Genomic DNA, 20,859 nt, shown 5'->3' on the forward strand with positions numbered 1-20,859 from the left:
TACAAACACCTTGGGTTACAAATGCTTCGGGTTACAAACTCCACTAACCCGGAAGTAGTACCTCGGCTTACAAACTTTGCCCCAGGATGAGAACGGAAACCACGCGCTGGCGGCGCGATGACAGCAGGAGGCCTCATTAGTGAAAGCACGCCTCAGGTTAAGAATAGTTTTGGGTTAAGAACGGACCTCCGGCACAAATTAAGTTCATAACCCAAGGTACCACTGTAGTGTGTGTTGGGATACTGCCAGGGAGATACTAGCCATCATGGCCCCCACGTCGCCTCCAGACGATCCATCGATCTCCCGTAGATACAGTATCAGCAATTAGCGACACGAGCTCCAGAAAATAGCTTGCCACATTCCAGAGTTGATGCACGCTCTATTAGCAGAATTCGCACAGCGTGGTGGAGTCTCCTTCTCTGGAGGTCTTTAAGCAGAGGCTTGACAACCATATGTCAGGAGTGCTCTGATGGTGTTTCCTGCTTGGCAGGGGGTTGGACTCGATGGCCCTTGTGGTCTCTTCCAACTCTATGATTCTATTCTATGAAGATGCACGCAGGAGAGCATTATTTAGAAGTTTATTCAGCATTGGTCAGAACAAAGAAAACATGACTGCCTGCTTGCGTGTTCAGGCACAGACAGAGAAACGAAAGCATAGACACAACAGAAACATCCTGTGAACAGGAAATACGCAGACTCTGTGACTCACAAAGCCTGCTCCCTTTTAAGGTGGAGCGGAAATATCCTAACAGTGTGGCAGGGAGCGCAAAGAAGGAAAGTCATTGTGGTGGCAAACTTCTTCCCTAAACAGCACCTACATTTCAAGAGACCCCCTGAACATGCAGTTGTAGGATGTGGCACTGTGGTCTAAACCATTGAACCTCTTGGGCTTGCCAATCAGATGTTTGGCAGTTTGAATCCTCATGACGGAGTGAGCTCCTGTCGCTCCATCCCAGCTCCTGCCAACTGAGCAGTTTGAAAGCACACCAGTATGGGTAGATAAATAGGTACCACTGCAGCAGGAAGGTAAATGGTGTTTCCGTTCGCTCTGGTTTCCGACATGGTGTCTCGTTGCACCAGAAGCTGTTTAGTTCTGCTGGCCACTTGACCTGGAAAAGCTGTCTGTGGACAAACGTCTCCCTCAGCCTGGAAGCGAGGCAACTGCCACAACCCCATAGTCGCCTTTGACTGGACTTAACCGTCCAGGGGTCCTTTACATTTTACCTTTGCTCCTCCCCACTCATAGAATCATAGAATTGTAGAGTTGAAAGGTACCCCAAGGATCATCTAGTCCAACCCCTTTCAATGCAGGAATATGAAGCTGTCGCATACAGGGATTGAACCTGCAACCGTGGCATTATGAGCACCACGCTCTAACCAACTGAGCTATCCAGCCTCATTCATGGAAGCCTCAATCACATCCCTATATGGTTTAGCTATAACCCATAACTGGAGATGGCTTAAGCGTCTTTCCAAAAGCCAAAGTCCCTTCTAAAAGCTAAACAATACAAACTGAACAACTCACAAAAACATTTTTTACAACAAGAACAACAACCCTGCCCTCCACCCGCTGCCCTAACCACCTAATAAGGCTGCGAATGTGTTGAATGTATTGTGGTTGAAGAGAAGAGCTGCTCCGGAAAGAGATCTTTGGCCATCAACTCAGGCTATAGCAGCAAACCTTCAGTGCTCCTTCGACAGCCCTGCTCTCTGAGAGGCTTCTCTGCAGCCTTTGCTTGCCAATGGAGGGCGAAGATGGTTATACTGCTTTGAACTTCCAGTCTAGGAGGGCTGCATCAGGAACTGCCGCTGGGGCTCAGAAACAAGGTACTCAGTTCAGACCCCTTCGTATCTTCCAGTTTTTGTCTGATTTCACTGTAATATATCAGTTGACAGACAGACATGATTTTCCTTTAGATTTATCCTGATTGTAGAAAGTTTGCACCGTTATAAGCAGTATTTTTGATTGAATAACGAGATGGAAATACAGAAGGGTGCATGACACCTACGGATGGGGAAGAATTTCAGTTTTGTTTGCATTTTCATGAGAAACTACCCAAATGGCACTATTCGAAACAAAACAAAACTGTCTTTCAAAATTCGCACTTTTGTTTGAATTTTGCAATGCACTTCTTCAGACACAAAATATGCATATGCTGGTGTCTATAAATAATATACGAACTATAAATTTGTATATCATTTAAATAATATACAAAAATTCAGAGGAAATCGCTTGCAAAATGTGTATACATTAAAACTGCATATAAAAATTGTGGGAGAAATCTGAAGTAAATGCAGATGAATTTTCATTAAAAATAAATAAATGGTTGGAAGCAACCCTCAAAGTTAAAGTTGACTTTTTAAATGATCAGTGCCACACAAGCGTGAAGGGTCTCTGAGCAGTTAAAGGGAGAGGGAGTTGTCGTTTGAAATTCACATACAAATGAAATCAAGATTTGGCTGCATGTTTTTAAATTTGATGAGAGCAGAAATGTTTCAATATTCAATTTATTCCTTGTAAAGAAACCTGGAGTTATTGCTGATCATCAACAAGTGCATTTATGTACCCAGTAATACCTCTATGATTCTCAGCAGAATTTCCTTCCATGTGGTATTTGTTATTTTGTATCCCCCCCCCAAAAAAATAACAAAAAATCAGAAACAGGACCAAGGATGTCATTTGTTCTTTTATAACAAGTTTGTTGTCTTGATTTCTTATTATTCCGGTGAGTTTTGTCATTTCTGCATAGTCCCTTAATTTCTGTAGCCAGTCTTTTCTCCTCTGGACTTCTTTTCAGTTGAGGGCAAATAACGTTCTTGTAGCTGCAGTTGCATACATAAATAAATTTCTGTACTGTTTAGGTAGTTCTAATCCTATAATTGCCAAAAGAAAAGCTTCTGGGTTTGTTTTTTACAAATGTGTTATTTTAAAGAATTTTAGAAAGCAGTGGAAATGGTTCAGTGAATATTTACAAATAAATTGTAATCAGACATTAAGACATGGGCAGGATTATTTTAAATACCTGCAGTTGTTGTTTTTTAAAAAAAAAAACATATATAAGATATAGAGGAGCATAAAATAATAAGTGAAGATAATTTGGAGTATGCAGGAAATGATGAAAATAAATGTAAGGAACCGCAGAAAGAGGGGGAAGGTAGCCGAGGTTTGATATGTTAGAATTATTGTTGAACTATTGTAACGTATAGAAATGAAAATTATAAATAAGATTATTATTTTTTAAAGGATGCCAAATTGAGAACAATGCAAATAAAATTAGATATGCTGGTTAGCTTGGAAAATAAGATGTTATAATATGCTCTTATTCAAATTCAAAGCATGCATGTAGCATGAAGCGTGCACATAGATGGGTCTTTGCTTGTTGCTTCTTCTGCAACGTTTTACACTCCTTCCCCCAGCCTAGTGAATAAAAAACACTTCTGTAGATGCTGCACCCAATGTCCTGGCCAAGGCACCGTCTAAAGGTGTGAGCCTGTTGCCTGACCACCCGCTCCACCCACATCCTTTTCCTATGTACCTACTGAGCCACGGAGGCGACTCATGGTGAAAACTACAGCGCCTGCCTGTCTTTTTCTCTGCTAACACATGTTCCCCACTGTGCCTGCCCAACAAAGGCTGGTGACTCGTTTGTTTCACTGCAACCCAGGACACATTTTCAAATGCAATGGCCAAAGGTTTTGCTCCAGAACTTCTTTCCACCTCAGGTCCACTTCCTGGTTAAAGAGAATGAGTCATATTTTAGCATCTGGCGCGCCATTTCTTTTAGTCAGGTTAATGAGCAATATTGGTAGGCAACGAAATTATGTGTCGAGACCCCGAGGCCACCCCCTCGTTGATGAATAAGACAGAAAGACACAGATATTAGGTTAAGATTACTGGGCAAATTTAGGCCACAACCTTATTGGTTACAGAATGTGAGCGGTATTGGCTTAGGCATTGGAATTGACCCAACTATATCTGACTCCTGCCCGTCATGCAGGGAGTCCAGTAAGGGTCAACCACTAGTAGGGGGAGCCCTGTGGATGCATACCAACTCAAGCTCCCTCTGGGTTTCCGACGGGGTTGTGGCATGGCCCTAGCCCAGCCCCGGACTTCAGACAAGATCCACACCCCCAGATTCCTTTAATGGAATACCCTTAAACTTGGAGGGGCAGGTGATGGCCACACCTCCCCCCCCATCATAAGATCAACCAATGCCTAACCACCAAACCTTACAAAGGTGTGACAATTGCTACGAGGTAGGCAACAACCAAATGGCCCATGCCAATTTGCCAAGTGGAAAAATTCCTACCAGGCCCCTCAGCGGCGACCAACCAAGGTCCATAGCAAGGCCAAATTCAAAACCTGAAAATAGGGAGGGCAGGCAGGAGATTGAGGAAGTGAGCCAAGAGGAAGCTCTCCGGCTCGTGCCTCAGTTTAAATGCAGCCCAGCTAGGTTCCCCCCCCCCCCCCAGCCAGAGTATTGGCTTGCAGGTGAATGACATGGCTGGGAACCTCCGGGGGATGCGGGGTTTCGTCCCCCGGCCACGGAGGGCAGAGGGTGGCCACGTGGTCCACTACAACTCCTCCCCTCTGGGAAGTGGAGCAGATTAATAGAATGGGCAGAGTAACTTCCATTTGGAACATGTCTGTCTTATCAGGCACATCTCATGCCTGTAGTAAGGGATTTGCACTGGATGCCCATTAGACATCAAGCTGAATTTTAAAGCTCTTGTTACTTAAGTATAAAGCCCTAAACAGCTCTTTTCAAGCCTAATACAATGCATTTTGGCAATTTGTTTGGACAGGTGGAGTCCCCCCCAACCCCAGGTGACCCCCGAGCAGAATAATGACTTGAGACAAAATGCTATGGGATTAAAATTGGCCACAAATTTATTAAGTTTCAGATGTAGGGAGATCTTGGCTCAGGCATTGGGCATTTATCCTTCCCAGTCCCCCACCGGGGATCTGGGAGACATCAGGGTTATCCAGAATGTGTGGGGATTGGGCTGGCTCTCGAGAACATATGTTCAAGCAGAGAGCCCGCCCCCTGTTTTGCCGCCGTCGCAGGGGAGAGCAATGACAACTTCTCAGTAAATGGGCAATGCCTCCCCTTAAGACCCCTTTAATGGGGAACCCTGGAATCACAAGGGGGGCGTGGGTCACCACTTCATGCCCCCCCCCCCATTTAGGAAGATAGACTAAAGAATTCTGCCCAAGACCTGAAACCACCAAAGTTGTGACGTTTTGCTACAGGAAAGGCAAAACCTGCCAATGCAGGAAAATTCTTTTCTGGCCCTTCAACAACGATCATGATGTAGCAGGGCCCACTGTGAAGAAGAGGTTAACCTGCAAAAGAAGGCTTAACTGAGGGAGGGGCAGGGTGGGAGAATTACTAAACAAATAACATTTGCCTGTTGTGTCCTGAAGGGATTTTTTGTGTCAAAAAAACAAAACAAAAACAAATCATCCAGCCTTCTCCTTGTGATTTTTGTTAGCCTCCAATGAGTTGCAGGAGACTGTAGTCTAGGCACTGCTGACTCGCATCATTCAACTTTTCCCTCTCCTCACAGATGCTTCTGGGCTTCCCTGTTGGTACCAGATCACCCTGTGGGCAGGTGGCTTTGTGATCATCATCCTGGGGGTGGCTGTGACAGTCTTGGGTGAGTATTATTTATTATTTTATTCATAAATTGCTTTCCATATGGCATCCTGAAGTGGTTTACCGTACAATAACAGCACATACAGAATGGTTGTCTAACATCTTCCATCAGCACCAGCCTAGCCAGGAGGTTATGAACATTTGCTCTGGCCCAGTATGGCAGCCCTCAGAACAGCAGCAGAAGACGAGACTCCTGACTATCAACTCCAGAGTCTCCGAGATTCAGTAGAATCATCCAGCAACTTACCGAGCAGTGGGATAAAATCCCTCAAGGAATTTAAAATGGAGAAAATTAGAGCATATTATCGCATGTTAAAAATAAGACTATACTTGTTATTATATAATCTTCTAATGTCCCAGTCGTTATCTCTTTTGGATTTGAATTGATTCCATATATGTGGTATTCTTGTTTTTAAATTGTGTGTGCTTCATCCACAAATATTGAAAGTACAGTTGTACCTTGGAAGTCAAACGGAATCTGTTCCAGAAGTCCGTTTGACTTCCAAAATGTTCATGAACCAAAGCACAGCTTTCGATTGGCTGCAGGAAGATTCTGCAGCCAATCAGAAGCTGCAGATGGCCCGTCGGACGTTTCGGTTCCAAAGAATGTTTACTAACCGGAACACTGCTGCTTTTGGGAGCCAAAACGTCTGAGGACCAAGGCATTTGGCATCCAAGGTACAACTGTGGTGTCATTTGGGATCTGAAGCAATCGATTGAAATGTAATTTGTTCCCTATCCTGAAATACTTTTAACCAAAAGTTTTTACTCTGTGGGCAATCCCAGAGATATGTATAAGTGTTCCATCATTCCCACAGCTTCTCCAACATTGTGGAGAGTTATTTTTGTCTATTTTCTTTAGCAACCAAGCAGATAACATAAATACTTTTATATTCATAAAGATGCTGCCATCATTCCCCTTACTATGTGATTTTCTGAAGAAGGCCAAGGTGGATTCATACTTCTGTGGGAGAAATTGTGGCAGGTCTCTTTTGCAGCTTGCTCTCTGTATCAACTGTAGATTCCGGTGTATACGATGACTTTTTAACCCCAGAAAAGAGGTTAAAAAGTCGGGGGTCATCTTATACGCCGGGTATGGGTGGTGGGCGGCGGGCAGCGGGCTCCGTGCCGGGAGAAAGACTGAGCTTATAAGACGAACCCCCAAATTGCAGCTGCCAATTTGGGGGGTCGTCTAATATGCCCAATCACCTATTACGGTACGATACAATCTACCATAATTATATAATTATACGGCCTAGGACCCTCGTACCTACGGGACCGCCTCTCCTGGTATGCCCCACAGAGAAACCTACGGTCTGCAAATAATAACACCCTCAAGGTCCCAGGCCTCAGAGAGGTTAGGCTGGCCTCAACTAGAGCCAGGGCCTTTTCGGCTGCGGCTCTAATCTGGTGGAACGCTCTGTCACAAGAGACTAGGGCCCTGCGGGACCTGACATCCTTCCGCAGGGCCTGCAAGACAGAGTTGTTCCACCAGGCCTTTGGTCAGGGCGTAGCCTGACTCCCTCCTCTGGCAACCTGCTTAGTATCTTGCTTAATTAGTTGCCATTAATTTGATTTTAATTGATTTTTATAATGAAATATTTTTAGAATGTGTGAATATCTGATTGTTTGATTGTTGATTGTTGTTAGCCGCCCTGAGCCCGGCTTCGGCTGGGGAGGGCGGGATATAAATAAAATTTATTTTTTTTATTATTATTATTATTATTATTATTATTATTATTATTATTATATCCATCTTCTTTTTCCATTCCTTGGCCTCCATTTTTTGATTATGTGCCTTAACATGATGCTTGTTTATTTAAATAAATGTGTTGTTTGTTTGTTTGTTTGTTTGTTTGTTTGTTTGTTTGGTGAGGAGTAGCTTTGCAGTTGAAAACTGAGAAAGGAGAAACCAGAGTAAATGCTGGCAGATGCAATCTCTGTTTAGACAAGTTTCAGGCTTTCCTAAGACGCAGCCTCTGCAACCAATACCAGAGCAAGCCCTCAGGTAAAAATTTATATATTGTATGTGTTTTCCCCTCTCCAGGGAATACCAGGCCTATTTTATTATTATTATTATTTTACAAATATAGGTCACTGTAGAATCCCAATGGGCACAAAATTCACATTCACGCCGCAAGTTTCCCCATCATGAATAAGTTTTGCAGTACGGAAGCAACAGGCAGAATAATGTTACAAATGGATGTATTGAAACATGTGGTTTGGTCCAAATATATACAGTCGTACCTCGGCTCCCACATGATCAAAACCTGGGAGTGTTCCAGTTTTTGAACATTCTTTCAGACGCTGAACACCCGATGGGGCTTCCGCAGCCAATCAGAAGCCTCGCTTTGGAAGCTGAATGTTTCATAAGTCAAACGGACTTCCAGAACGGATTCTGTTCGACTTCCGAGGTACGACTGTACTTCAATTGGCTATAGACTTTTAACTCATTTTCTGTGACTAGCTGCCCCTTTCCCTCTGCTACAAGCATTATTTTGCTACCCACCCACCCCAACTGATCAATCACCTTTTCAGTCAATAAATAAAGCAAAAGGATGAGTGAAATAACCCACCACTTTGGAGGGACTACTATAGTTTAGCTTATTGAGGTTGTGGCTACTGATTGGCATCAGTAAGCCTAAAGCCACTGGGTTTCTGCAGTTGCAGAGTACATAATGTTTTTCTACATTGGAAATGGTGAACCAGTCATAATCATTAAATTGTTTGTCTATCTTCCCTTCCACAGTTAATTCCACTTGCAAAGTGTGCCCTGTACAGTGGCAGCTCCACAGGGACAAATGCTACTGGCAATCGGAAGATACTAAAACCTGGAATGAGAGCCAACATGACTGTTCAACAAGGGATTCTCATCTGCTGGTCATCCAAGACAAACAGGAGATGGTCAGGAACAATGAATGATATATTTCATGCAATCCATGAAGGAAGCCTGAGTCCAATTGCTTTTAATTCTAATTTAGTAACTCAACAATGGTATCATGGTTTGTGACTTGAGAAGCTTGTGGAGTGCAGGGCCTTGTTTAGTGCTTCACCCCATTCCCACCCATGGCCAGTTCATCAGTGTCTAGATAGGGCTTTGGGGAGATTGACTAGTGAGAACCAAAGCAGTAAGTTGCTAGCAAATTCATCTAACTGTAGCCCAAGTCCTCTTTTTATTTAGAAAGTCTTTTCAGGAGGTTGAGGGTGAGTGGAGTTTATATTAAACTTTATTTTGATGCCATCAGTTTGAAAATCAGCAAATACCTTTTTCAAAAATGCATTTTCTCTAATACAGGACTTCATAAAAAACATTACAAAAAATGCAAAATTCTGGATCGGACTGTCACTATCATTAGCAGAGAAGAAATGGATGTGGATTACAGGCTCCCAGCTTGATCAGAGTCTGTGAGTTCTTCTCATTGTTTTTAACCTAAGCAAAATATCATGCAGTTTTTAGAGCTCAGATTATTTGGGTGTGCAACTGAGGCACTGGTTTCTGCACCGATTCCAATTAGCTTGCCAGCATTCTCATGCAGAGAGAGGGACTGGTATAAGAGACGCTGCCAAATTCCATTTATAGGTGGTACTTAACACCCACCAAACTAGCAAAGATGTACAAAATGGAAAATAAGAACTGTTGGAAATGCACTGTAAAAGAGGGAGACTTTTTTGTCACTCTTAACACATACATACAGTTAAGTTGTGGGTGAACATATCAGACAGAACAGCGATTCTTCAAACAGCTCTTGTTTATTCAGAGGCCAGGACAGAACTGAGCTGAAGGGTTCAGTCAGCCTGCTTATATAGAGCTCCAGTACACATAATTGTAACAACTTTCTAAAACTATCCAATCACTGAACGTCACTTTCGATCCCTTATTTGCATAACTATCTACAGTATTCCCCTGCTGGCCCAGGGTGAGAACTTCAGTACATAACACCTACATTCAAAAAGAACTGGCCAGAAGTTCATTTTCGGTCCTAGAGGAAAATCAGAGGAGAGAGAAGGAAGGGAGAACTGGAAGGTTATTAGCAGTTAATGATGGGTGCCCCCCCATTTCATTTAATTTGGAGTGACCAACTGACCAGTTGGGCTTTGTAAAGTCTTAATGCGGTTGAGGTGAGTCACAGTCTAATACCGAGTGTTGCCCATCCATTGTTGCTAGAAACTACCAGACTTTTAGAAGACATCTGAAGGCAGCCCTGTTTAGGGAAGCTTTTAATGTTTGATGTATTACAGTACTTTTTTTTTTTTAAGCCGCTCAGAGTGGCTGGGGAAGCCCAGCCAGATGGGCGGGGTACAAATAAATTATTATTATTATTATTATTATTATTATTATTATTATTATTATTAGCTGAGGTCCAAATACCAACAAGGAAGCCAGCTCTGCTCTCAAGCTCCTATATCTGCCCCATTACCCCAATTCACCAACTCTCCTTGGGTGGCAAATTGGGCTGGTCATTTTTAGTTCCCAGCATGTAAAGTATGCCCAGGATTCTCCACCACTGCTGCAACCCTCCTTCCCATGACTCAAAGGAACTTATTTGGTCTTGGGGCAGTAAAAGGGTAAGATGGCTGGGTCCCATTATCAGTCACACATGACTTTTGCATCCTGTGGACTGCCCTGCGGGTACAGGGTGGTATATAAATTTAATAAATAATAATAATGACTTTCTTCATGCTATCCAATTTGACACTATTCATGCATGTTTGAACGATTCAAATGCACACAGACAGCTTGTTACACATTTTGGGAACACCCCTGATTTATATTAAGAATGTGGGGAGGGGGGATAGTTGTAACAGTCTTCAGTCCTGACCTCCGGCTCTACCCTTTCCTTCCACAGATTTCCAGAACCAAAGTATGCCAAAGGCAACTATTGTGGCAAGATAAAGTCTGAACCCGTCGCTGAAGCCTGCAGTATTGAACTTAGATGGATTTGCCAGAAAGACTCTCTTTTACTGTAATGTTTTAGCTTGATACAGATTATAATTATGTGGGGTTTTGTTATTTGCCAGGAGCACACAATTTTTAAAGATACCTGTCAGGGAACTGCCATCGGAGGGACAGGTGTTGGACAGGCTCCAGGAGAATAGGAGAGAATCTGCAGCAGAGGAAGGAACCAGCAGGGGGAGTGCAGGAGTCACAGCGGAGGGGAGGCTCTGGGATACTTCTAGTGAGAATAGCGAAGAGGTAACTAGACCCCCGTTAGGAACTCCCACCCTTCGCCGGAAACTGTCACGCAGAGAGTCACGAAGGCGCATGTCCGTCAAACAGCTTTTATGTTGGCGTAAATTCCGTAGACGCCCACTGTCAGATTCTACCAGCGACTGACGGAGTCATGCTTTGGGGGCTCCGTTAGTGCCTCGGTTTGGATGACCAGCCAAACCCCAGAGGGATCAAGCTTTTACGCACAAGCAGCTCACTATCCCATCACAGCAATCTGACAGACTTTGAAAGCAGCTTGTGCAAGCAGAGGGCATCATGAGCGAACCAGCCGGAACCGGAGGAGCAGGAGCTGGAGCTGGAGCAGGTCCAAGCCTGGAAGAAAGGTACAGGGCGTTGGAGGTCCAGCTGGCGCTGCAAACGGCGAGGCTCGAGGAGAGGAGGGCTCAAGATGCGGATAAAGGGAAAACCACCCCACTTGCCAGACGGGTGCCTGGATTGGTGCAGAAATTTGGGGGGGATCCCAGGAACTATCAAGCCTTTAGGACAGAGATGCAATATGCTCTCAATCTACTGTTTGATGACTTCCCCGATGAGAACTCTAGAGTGGCGTACGTGATTGGCCATCTAGAGGGAGGGGCGAAGGACTGGGTTCGGCCCCTGATGGCAGCCAATAATGAAATCTTAAAGGACACTATGAAGTTTTTTCGCGCCATGGACTTGATGTTTTCCAGCGAGATCGAGCAGGGGGTGGTGCGCAGACAGTTAATGGCGTGTAAACAGGGGAGCCGATCTGTACGTGAGTACTGGACTGAGTTCACCATGCTGATTCATAGACTAGGGTGGGACCTTGCTAGTGAACCTATTCAAATGCTGTTTGAAGAAGGTCTCTCTCCGGCAGTGAAAGATGAACTTTCCCGGGCGCCTAGGGCGGAGTCTATGGATCAGCTGACTAAATCAGTGCTGTCCATAGGAGCACGCCAGGAGGCTAGAGCTATGGAAAAGCGGGAAGGAAAGGGGGAACGTTGGAAGGACTTCCGCATTCCAGAGATTCCGGAGCAGCCTTTCCCGCCAGCAGAGCCGATGGAACTTGGAACAGCGCGCGCGCGCGCAGTTTCAAACACCAGTGAAGGGCGGAAGAAGGAGGGAAAGAGCGGCAAGAGATGCTATCTCTGCCAACAGCCAGGTCACTTTGCCAGAGTCTGTCCGCAAAGGAAGGAATGGCAAGGGATGGCGGGAACTGTTGGGGGGAAGGAGGAAGAAGAAATCACGGAGCAAGTAAAAGCCAACGCCTGGTTGCCAACATCAGGGCACAGCAGCCAGGCCAGGGAGTAGTGAATGTGCCCACGCCGGAACCTCCAAGACCAGCGCTTGTGATAGAGGTGTTGCTGGAACTGGCAAACGGACACCCACTGAAGATAAAAGCGCTATTGGATTCAGGTAGCTCATGTAATTTCATGAGTAAGGAGTTTGCAGCTGAACACCAGATACAGACTATCCCATTAAGTAAGCCTTTGCAGGTTACCACGATTGATGGGAGGGAGCTGTTGGGAGGAGAAGTGAACCAACAAACTGTACCAATGATAATGAGGGTGGCAAGACACACAGAACTGATAGCGTTTAACGTAGCCACCTTGGGAGGAGCTCCTATTATCTTGGGAATGAGCTGGCTGGCACTACATGATCCGCTAGTAGGCTGGCATCAGAGAGTGGTTTCCTTTGGATCAGCACATTGCCTAGAACACTGCAAGGAGGGAGAGGGTCAGGCAGGCGCCAGGGCCACTCTAGCAGGGATGGAAGTGATGGACAAGGGGAAGGTGCCACCACAATACGCTGACTTGATTGACGTATTCAGCGAAAAAGAAGCAGATAAACTGCCCCCGCACAGACCCTTTGACTGTCAAATTAACTTACTCCCAGGAGCACAATTGCCAGTGGGCAAGCTGTATGCAATGTCAGACAGTGAGATGCAGGAGTTAAGGGAGTTCATTGACAAGAACCTCAAGCGAGGTTTCATCAGAGAGTCACGAGCGGTGGGGGGCAGCCCAGTGTTCTTTGTGGACAAAAAAAACACGGGCAAGCCCAGGCTTGTATGTGATTTCAGGGCCCTAAATGCAGTGTCAGAACCAGTGACTTTCCCTATGCCTAGAATTGATGACATTCTAACACGGGTGAGAAAAGGGAAAAATTTTACCAAGCTGGACCTTAGGGGGGCATATAACTTGATACGTGTGAGAAAGGGGGATGAGTTGAAGACCACTATGTTCACCCCCTTGGGGGCTTTTGAGTACCGGGTTATGCCTTTCGGATTACAAGCGGGCTCCGCCTGCTTTCAATCATTCATGAATCACGTCCTGGGGCCACTGCTCTACAAGAACTGCGTAGCGTTCTTAGATGACGTCCTGGTGTACTCAGAGAATGAGGAGCAGCATGTGCGAGATGTAAGAGAGGTACTGAGCAAGCTGCGAGAAAACCGGCTGTGGGTGAAACTGGAGAAGTGTCAGTTTCATACCAGGGAGGTGGAATTCCTGGGGTACCGGTTGTCTGACAAGGGATTGGCCATGGATCCCAGCAAGGTTCAAGCGGTACTGGAATGGAAAACACCAAAGACCAAGAAGGACGTGCAAAGGTTCCTGGGCTTCGGAAACTTCTATAGGAAGTTCATCAAAAACTTTGCCCATTTAACAGCGCCCATCACGGATTGTCTTAGTAGCAAAAAGAAATTTGTTTGGACGGAAGAAGCGCAGCGGGCGTTCGAACGTTTAAAGCAGGCGTTTGCGTCGGAAGAGCAACTTTTGCACGTGGATCTACAACAACCAATGAGAGTGGAGACTGACGCGTCAGACCGAGCGGTGGGGGCCGTTCTTCTCCAGCCGGGAAAAGATACGTCTGAATGGAGACCGTGTGCATTCTTCTCGCGGAAGTTGAACAAATCCGAGAGGAACTACACAGTATACGACCGAGAACTGCTCGCCATTCATGAAGCATTCCGGAAATGGCGGCACTTGCTGATTGGGGCGCAGCACAAGGTTCAAGTCCGAACTGACCACAAAAATCTGGAATACTGGAGAACAGCCCGAGTGCTGAACCAGAGACAAGTGCGATGGGCCCAGGAGTTCTCCAAATTCCACTTTGAGATTCGTTACGTGCCCGGCTCCGAGAACGTGAGGGCGGACGCTCTTTCCAGGAAACCTGAGTACTTAGAGGGGGAGGGAGCGCCTGAGGCAAGGCATGTAATCCCTGAAGACCGCTGGGTGTGTGGGGCGGCATTGGTGGGGCAGAGGGAACTGATAGAGGGTACTGAGAACGATGAATACGCCCAAGAGAAACTCAGAGAGCTCAGGAGGACAGAGGAGAACACAGGGGGGTTTGAAGAAAAGAACGGGGCATTGTATTACAAAGGGGCACTGTACATACCCAATGGGGAACTGAGGGGCAGAGTACTCAAGCAGTTGCATGACAGCCCCACAGCGGGACATTTTGGACAGCACAAAACCATGTGGTTGGTTACCAGGGAGTTTTGGTGGCCCAAGGTGAGGGAGGACGTACGGGAATATGTCAGGGGTTGCGACAGGTGCCAGCGAGCGAAAGGAGAGAGGGTGGCGCCAGCAGGGCTATTACAACCCTTACCCACGCCAGAAAGGCCATGGGAGGCAGTATCCATAGATTTTATGACGGACCTGCCAAAATCCAAAGGCAAAACAGCTGTCATGGTGGTGGTAGATCTATTAACCAAGATGTGTCATTTTATAGCTTGTTCACATGCGGTCACAGCGGAGGAAACCGCCAAGTTGTTTGTAGAACATATTTTTAGGTTGCATGGCGCCCCCTTGAGGGTTTTGAGCGACAGAGGGAAACAATTTACTTCCAGGTTCTGGAGGAAACTTATGAGCTTACTGCACGTAGAACTCAATTTCTCAACTGCCCGGCACCCAGAAACAAATGGGCAAGCGGAAAGGGCAAACGGGATTTTACAACAATACCTGAGGTGTTATGTAAAAGACAGAGAAAATGATTGGGTGGATAAGTTACCTCTAGCAGAATTTGCCTACAACAACGCGGAGAACGTGTCCACAGGGATGAGTCCCTTTCTGGCAAATTATGGGTGTCACCCCCGGGCATTCCCAGGAGAGGGAGGGGAGAGGTGGAGCGTGCCGGCGGCGGAATATTTTTTTGAAGAGATGGAAGCGATCCACCGTCAGCTTCAACTTAACTTAGAGAAAGCCAAGGAAGAATATAAGAAGCAAGCAGACAGAAATAGGAGGGAAGGTGAAACTATAAGGGTGGGAGACCGGGTGTGGTTATCCACCCAAGGACTACCGTTCAAGGGCGGGAGTAAGAAATTGAGACCCAAAAGATTGGGACCCTTTGAGGTCATACAGCAGGTCAACCCAGTAGCATTCAAACTCAGGCTGCCCAGTCACATGAAATTACACCCAGTATTTCACAGGTCATTACTGTCGCCGTACCGAGAGGGACGTGAGTGGGGGGAGCGTGAGAGAGAGGCCACCCAAACGCCCGTGATAGAAGAGAGAGAGCGCGACATGAACGTGGCAGGAATCATTGATTCCAGGTGGAAGGGGAATCAGGTGGAATATCTGGTAGAATGGGAGGGGGAAGTAGAGTCGGAAAACACTTGGGTACCAGCAGAGGTAGTCAATGACGAGGTCTTAATAGAAACATTTCATCAGCGTTTCCCAAGAAAACCGCAACCCGTGGCACGATTTAAAAGGGAACACTTTGGGACCACCGATGAGGAAGGAGAGTTTGAAGGGTTCCCAGAGTCAGGGGTGGGTGAGGAAGCCGACTCCGACGAAGAAGAGGAAGACGGGGAGAGAGACGGTACGCCGTGGCTAGAAGTGTTTGAATCCTCGGACGACGAGGAGAGTTCCTTCAGGGGCTTTCCGCCCTCACTGCCAGTGGGAGAGGAGGCGGGAGGGGGTGAAGGGGGCCCTGGGGGGGAGGTGGATGTCAGGGAACTGCCATCGGAGGGACAGGTGGTGGACAGGCTCCAGGAGAATAGGAGAGAATCTGCAGCAGAGGAAGGAACCAGCAGGGGGAGTGCAGGAGTCACAGCGGAGGGGAGGCTCTGGGATACTTCTAGTGAGAATAGCGAAGAGGTAACTAGACCCCCGTTAGGAACTCCCACCCTTCGCCGGAAACTGTCACGCAGAGAGTCACGAAGGCGCATGTCCGTCAAACAGCTTTTATGTTGGCGTAAATTCCGTAGACGCCCACTGTCAGATTCTACCAGCGACTGACGGAGTCATGCTTTGGGGGCTCCGTTAGTGCCTCGGTTTGGATGACCAGCCAAACCCCAGAGGGATCAAGCTTTTACGCACAAGCAGCTCACTATCCCATCACAATACCGAATACCGAGAAGATTGTGGAAGGCATTTCTCTATTTTCAGCAAAATACCTCAGGGTAAAATCCTGAAATTTTACCCAATTCATCAATTGCTTTCATCAAATTAGAAATACTAGATTTGAATCTGCGAAATAAGCAGAAGGATACCCTCTGCAAATAAATCCAAAGAAAGAGCCCAGAACAAAGGCCAGATAATAATTGTGTGGAATTTTGTTATTTGCCAGGACCACAAAAGTTTAAAAGATGCTGAATACCAAGAAGATTCTGTTTTCAGCAAAATACCTCTAGGTGAAATCCAGAGATAACAAGGGAATTCAAAGTAGATATATTTTGGATACTGAAATATTGGTTTGAAGTGACAGTTGATCAGTGGTAGAATTTGACAGCACAAAACAGCAAACCTGGCCAATAATTACAATACAAACAGCAGAGCACCATCCCTTTCATTCAAAGCAGTCAGTTCCCCAAAACCTGTTGAAAGCAAATTTCTCGTTTCTCTCCAGACTAACAAGCTTTCAAACTACTGAATTATCAGACTGCTTGGACAAATTCATTGATTGCTGGGTATATAAAACCTCCCATTATATATTATTTCTTTTAATGAGATGTAGCCATGTCAACTAGAGCGAAATGAGAGGCTGCTTCTTCAAGTCCAACAGCGTCACTAATCGGTTGGGCCGCGGAAAATGGTGGTGGAGGACGCTAATACTAGTTTACTGAAATTTACTGGCTCAAGTACAAGTTCTGAAGCCGATCCAAAAGGACTTGGCAGAGCTTAAAGATGATGTGAAGCAGATGCAAGATAGAATGGTTCATTATGGAGATGGTTTGAATGTTCATGAGACCATCGTGCAAGCTAGGCCACTATGCAGCCCCTACGTTGTGGAACTCCTTCTTCATACTGGCACTGTTTTATAGCTTCTGGTGAATGCTGAAGATGCACTCTTTACACTGAACATTTGAGATGAGGTTGTTAAAAGATGTTGTATGGAAAGATGCAGATATTGCCATTGGGCCTCATAGGACAGGTGATACTTTTCTCTTAGAACATCATACGTGTAACATTCATATTCTTCATCTATCAAGATCAATACACCTGCTTCCATACAGTTTTTCCATCTTACCATCTTTTATTCCAATTTTTAGAGTAGGATATCCCCACAGAGTATGTTTTGCATGGGAAAATGGATCAAAATTGCTTTTATTAGCTACAACAACCCAGTTTTCTAACTGAATTATTTCAAGAGTCATCTGAAATTTCAAATATTTCTGAAATATTTTTGATTCTAATGCTGTCCAACCAACCAAAAGTGCTATATATGTATATTCTAAGGTTGCCCATGTCAGGAAGTTAAGACCATCAGCAGGTCTCCAATATTTCCAAATCCACCTTCTTTCATTTGTAATGGTATTTTCTGTATAGATATCCTCAGTGCTTTTGAACTCCAAAGACATTTCCTAAACAGGGACTTTATCTTTTGAAAATATGACCCAGGTATAAAAGCTGGAAGTCTTCTCAGGACAAAGAAATCTGGAAGTAATCTTCATTTTGAGGTCAGTCAGATTTCCAAGTTAGAATTAGGGCCCTTAAAGCATTCCAAATCTTGTTTCAAAATTCCTCCAAATCCAAAGGCCCCAAAAACTCCAATCTCCCCCTGGCCCAAATCCATGTCCCAAAAGTCAACTGATCCCCACTTAAGGGTATCTCTCCAACTTTCCTTTTCCAGACCAGGCCAGGCTCCAATCTTCAAAATCTGGCTTATTCTAGTTTCAATCATAAAGGGCTTCATCTTGTAATCCTCAATTTGCATCTGTAAGGTTACGGCTCCCCCTTGTATTACTTTGAGTTCAGCAACAGCAACTTTTTCCTTCTCCGTTTCATCAATTTGTTCGGTTGAAATGGATTCCTTTTTTTATATATAATATTTATTAGCAATTTAAAGATTACAAAAGAAAAGAAAAGAAATTAAACAATACAATGCAATACAATATAAGAAATACAGAATACAGAAAAAATAAAAACCCTCTTTCTATGCCTTACAATTCATTTACTTGTTTCCATGACTCCCTCACACCTCCCTTTTTTGTTTTCCTGTTTGAATAGTTAATTCAGCAAATCCTTTCCCTCTTTAATTTATCTTAGCTCTTTATCTTAACATATTATAACATTATATTTTCATCTATTATCAATCCATTTTTACATATTCCTTTTTAACCTTATTACTAAAACCGCTTCGTTTCATTCCGACATCATATTAACATTCATTCATTTTACAATGTTTCTGTAAATAATCTTTATATTTCTTCCAATCTTCTTCCACCAACTCTTCTCTAGCACTTCCACTGCCAAACCTGCAGATACAAAAGACAAGAGGAGCTGTATCACATCACACAGGGACATGTTTCCGGTCTCTCTCTCCCAACATTGCCCAGGAAAATGCAAATCTGCACCAAACCCAAAATCTGGACCACCAAATAAAATCAAGTAAGGTTTTTCCTCCATCAGCACCCACAAATTCAATAGCTAGGGTGGACAGCCTAATCACTCTCTTTGGTTGTGGAGGCTACAGGGGGCCAGCACATTATGCATACCTCATTGAGTGTGATCTGCATGAGTTAGAAGCCTGTGCTGTTTCTCATTACCAACTGGTTTGCTGCAGATCCAGCATTCTTCGCTTCCATTGCTGCCGCTAGCAACACCCAGATGGTTCAAGTAAGCACCTGTTCCTCCTCCCCGGATTTCAAACCTAAAAAGCAACAGAATGTAGAAATAGTATCCCTAAGAACAAGTATAAGGCCATGCAACTGAAAAGAGACCCCCCCAATGTATGTACCTGAAAAGAGACCCCCCAATGTATGTACAGGGAACCCTGGAAGCTAATTTTCACCTGAAGAAAACTGCAGAAGGCAGCTTCATTTATATTAATTTAATACATTTACATTTTAGACTATGTGATCTTGTCTCAGGGTCTCAGCAAATGGTATAAAAATCCCTGACTTCAGAAGAAGAGTAGAAATATCAGCACACACTCAGGCTGGGTGACTCAATGGCACCCCTATGAAGGCTTCACCCGGGGCAAAATCCTGGCTAGCCGCCCCCAGGCCCCCACCACTGTAGCTATGTCTCTGTCCTCCCTCCTGAATAAATTCAAAAGTGTGTGTGTGTGTGTGTGTGTGTGTGGAGGGAGGGGGGGGGGAGAGAGTTTTTCAAAAGCAAAACATTCTGCATAGCCCATACATTTAAATGGCTGGTTCTGTCAAATTTCTAGTTTCTGGACTTTGACATTTATTTCTTGACACACAACGCGGGGGGGGGGGTGGGGGGGGGAGAGATCTCACCAGTTATTGAAAATGGAGCCATCAATCCATTTCCAAGGTTCCTGGTCATCCACCCTTTGGAGACCAATCCAGTGGTCAGCAGAACCTTTGTATCGTCTCAAGAAGCTCTTAATAAAGAAAAGAAGTGTGAATACATTTCCAACCCTCATCCAAGTGAAGAATCAACTCAATTTAAGGCTTCAGACTGTGCTCTGTATCTTTCCACTCACCATCTCCTCTTCAGAGTCAATCACGACCAAAGAGGCATCAAAAGAGGCACAGTAATTCTGGCTAGAAGTCCAGGTTCCTTCACTCTCTGAAAAATAGTAGCATTTCCTTTGGTAGCCAATCCAGCCGTCCGGACAGCACTCAGTTGGAGTGGAAGGAGAAGGTAGGGCAGGTGGCAATACTGCGCTTGTCCCTAGAAAGATATCAGAAAGTAAGATAGATCACTATCCACGGCTTATAAACAGTCCTACCCAAAATAAAGGTCAGGCAATGTACTCCACTCATCAACATTATATCTGTGTGCTGCCTTTCCACAAAAGGAATCCTGCTCGAAGCAGCTTGCAACAAAGAAAATGGGAACATATCTCAAGCATCATAAGGACAATCACATAAAAATACAGTATAACATAATTGCAAATATACCACACACAAAAACTGTGTGCAGGAGGTCTCTGGTCAACCCCCATCATCTCCAGGGGGCCTGGATAAGGGTGCCCATCTCTGTCCACAAACTCAGGAGCTTGCAGGACACAGAGCAGCTTCTCTTGTGGCTCAACCATAGATAGTCGACCTCAATTGATTATCCATGAAATACACAGCCAGGGTCTAGTTGACACTCCCTGAGAAAGGCCTTTGATTAGAATTGTATCGTAAAATTTAAATCACTTGAAATTGTGTGCGTATTGTGTATGTACCGTGTTATGTACTGAAGTTCTCGCCCTGGGCCAGCAGGGGGATACTGTAGATAGTTTTCACTCAGGTCCATGTCAGTTATTTTAGGCGGGAAACCCTGGGTTGTTGTTGCTACAATGTTGACAGCTGGCTGCCTATAAAAGCAGGCCAGCTGAGCTGTTTGCTGTTCAGTTCTGTCCAGCGTACAATAAAGAGCTGCTCTGGAGAAATCGCTGTGTCGTCTGCTATGTTCGGCTACAATATAACATACCGTATATTGTGTGTGCATATTGGTCTGTTATTACAGTACACGAAGTCTACCTTGCCTGAATGTGGGCTCCCATCCGCAACTGCTTCCAGGTTACCAATAAAGCTCTTCTAGCTGCTGAGGAGAGGAGATCTGTGAGAGCAGGTGGCCTGTTGATAACCTGGCAGAAGTTACAGCA

General features: G+C 45.1%; 2 protein-coding genes across 7 annotated transcripts in view; one reads left to right on the forward strand and one right to left on the reverse strand.

The window, feature by feature from the left end:
- The first annotated feature begins 1,188 nt into the window (after positions 1–1,188).
- The window catches only part of LOC310837993 (killer cell lectin-like receptor subfamily F member 1), a 77,677-nt gene continuing 58,006 nt past the window's right edge, over positions 1,189–20,859 (forward strand). Inside the window, exons 1-6 of one of the 2 annotated variants that reach the window (XM_083725311.1) lie at positions 1,189–1,827; positions 5,572–5,661; positions 7,543–7,668; positions 8,410–8,564; positions 8,956–9,065; positions 10,508–10,648. In XM_083725311.1, coding sequence (XP_083581437.1) covers positions 1,743–1,827; positions 5,572–5,661; positions 7,543–7,668; positions 8,410–8,564; positions 8,956–9,065; positions 10,508–10,628 — 687 coding nt within the window. In that variant the 5' untranslated portion in view covers positions 1,189–1,742 and the 3' untranslated portion in view covers positions 10,629–10,648. Of the gene's footprint in view, positions 1,828–5,571; positions 5,662–7,542; positions 7,669–8,409; positions 8,565–8,955; positions 9,066–10,507; positions 10,649–20,859 lie in introns of those variants that run through there. The other variant, XM_083725310.1, reaches the window with a different exon arrangement.
- The window catches only part of LOC310837960 (C-type lectin domain family 2 member E-like), a 35,657-nt gene continuing 33,324 nt past the window's right edge, over positions 18,527–20,859 (reverse strand). For 4 of the 5 annotated variants that reach the window (XM_083725222.1, XM_083725226.1, XM_083725224.1 and 1 more), the window contains exons 4-6: positions 19,744–19,934; positions 19,535–19,641; positions 18,734–18,942 (exon numbers count right to left, since the gene is read on the reverse strand). In XM_083725222.1, the coding sequence (XP_083581348.1) occupies positions 18,789–18,942; positions 19,535–19,641; positions 19,744–19,934 (452 nt within the window). In that variant the 3' untranslated portion in view covers positions 18,734–18,788. Of the gene's footprint in view, positions 18,548–18,733; positions 18,943–19,534; positions 19,642–19,743; positions 19,935–20,859 lie in introns of those variants that run through there. The other variant, XM_083725223.1, reaches the window with a different exon arrangement.

Source organism: Podarcis gaigeae, assembly GCF_964106915.1.
Source record: "Podarcis gaigeae genome assembly, chromosome: 2".
In the NCBI taxonomy this organism is placed as follows: Eukaryota; Metazoa; Chordata; class Lepidosauria; order Squamata; family Lacertidae; genus Podarcis; species Podarcis gaigeae.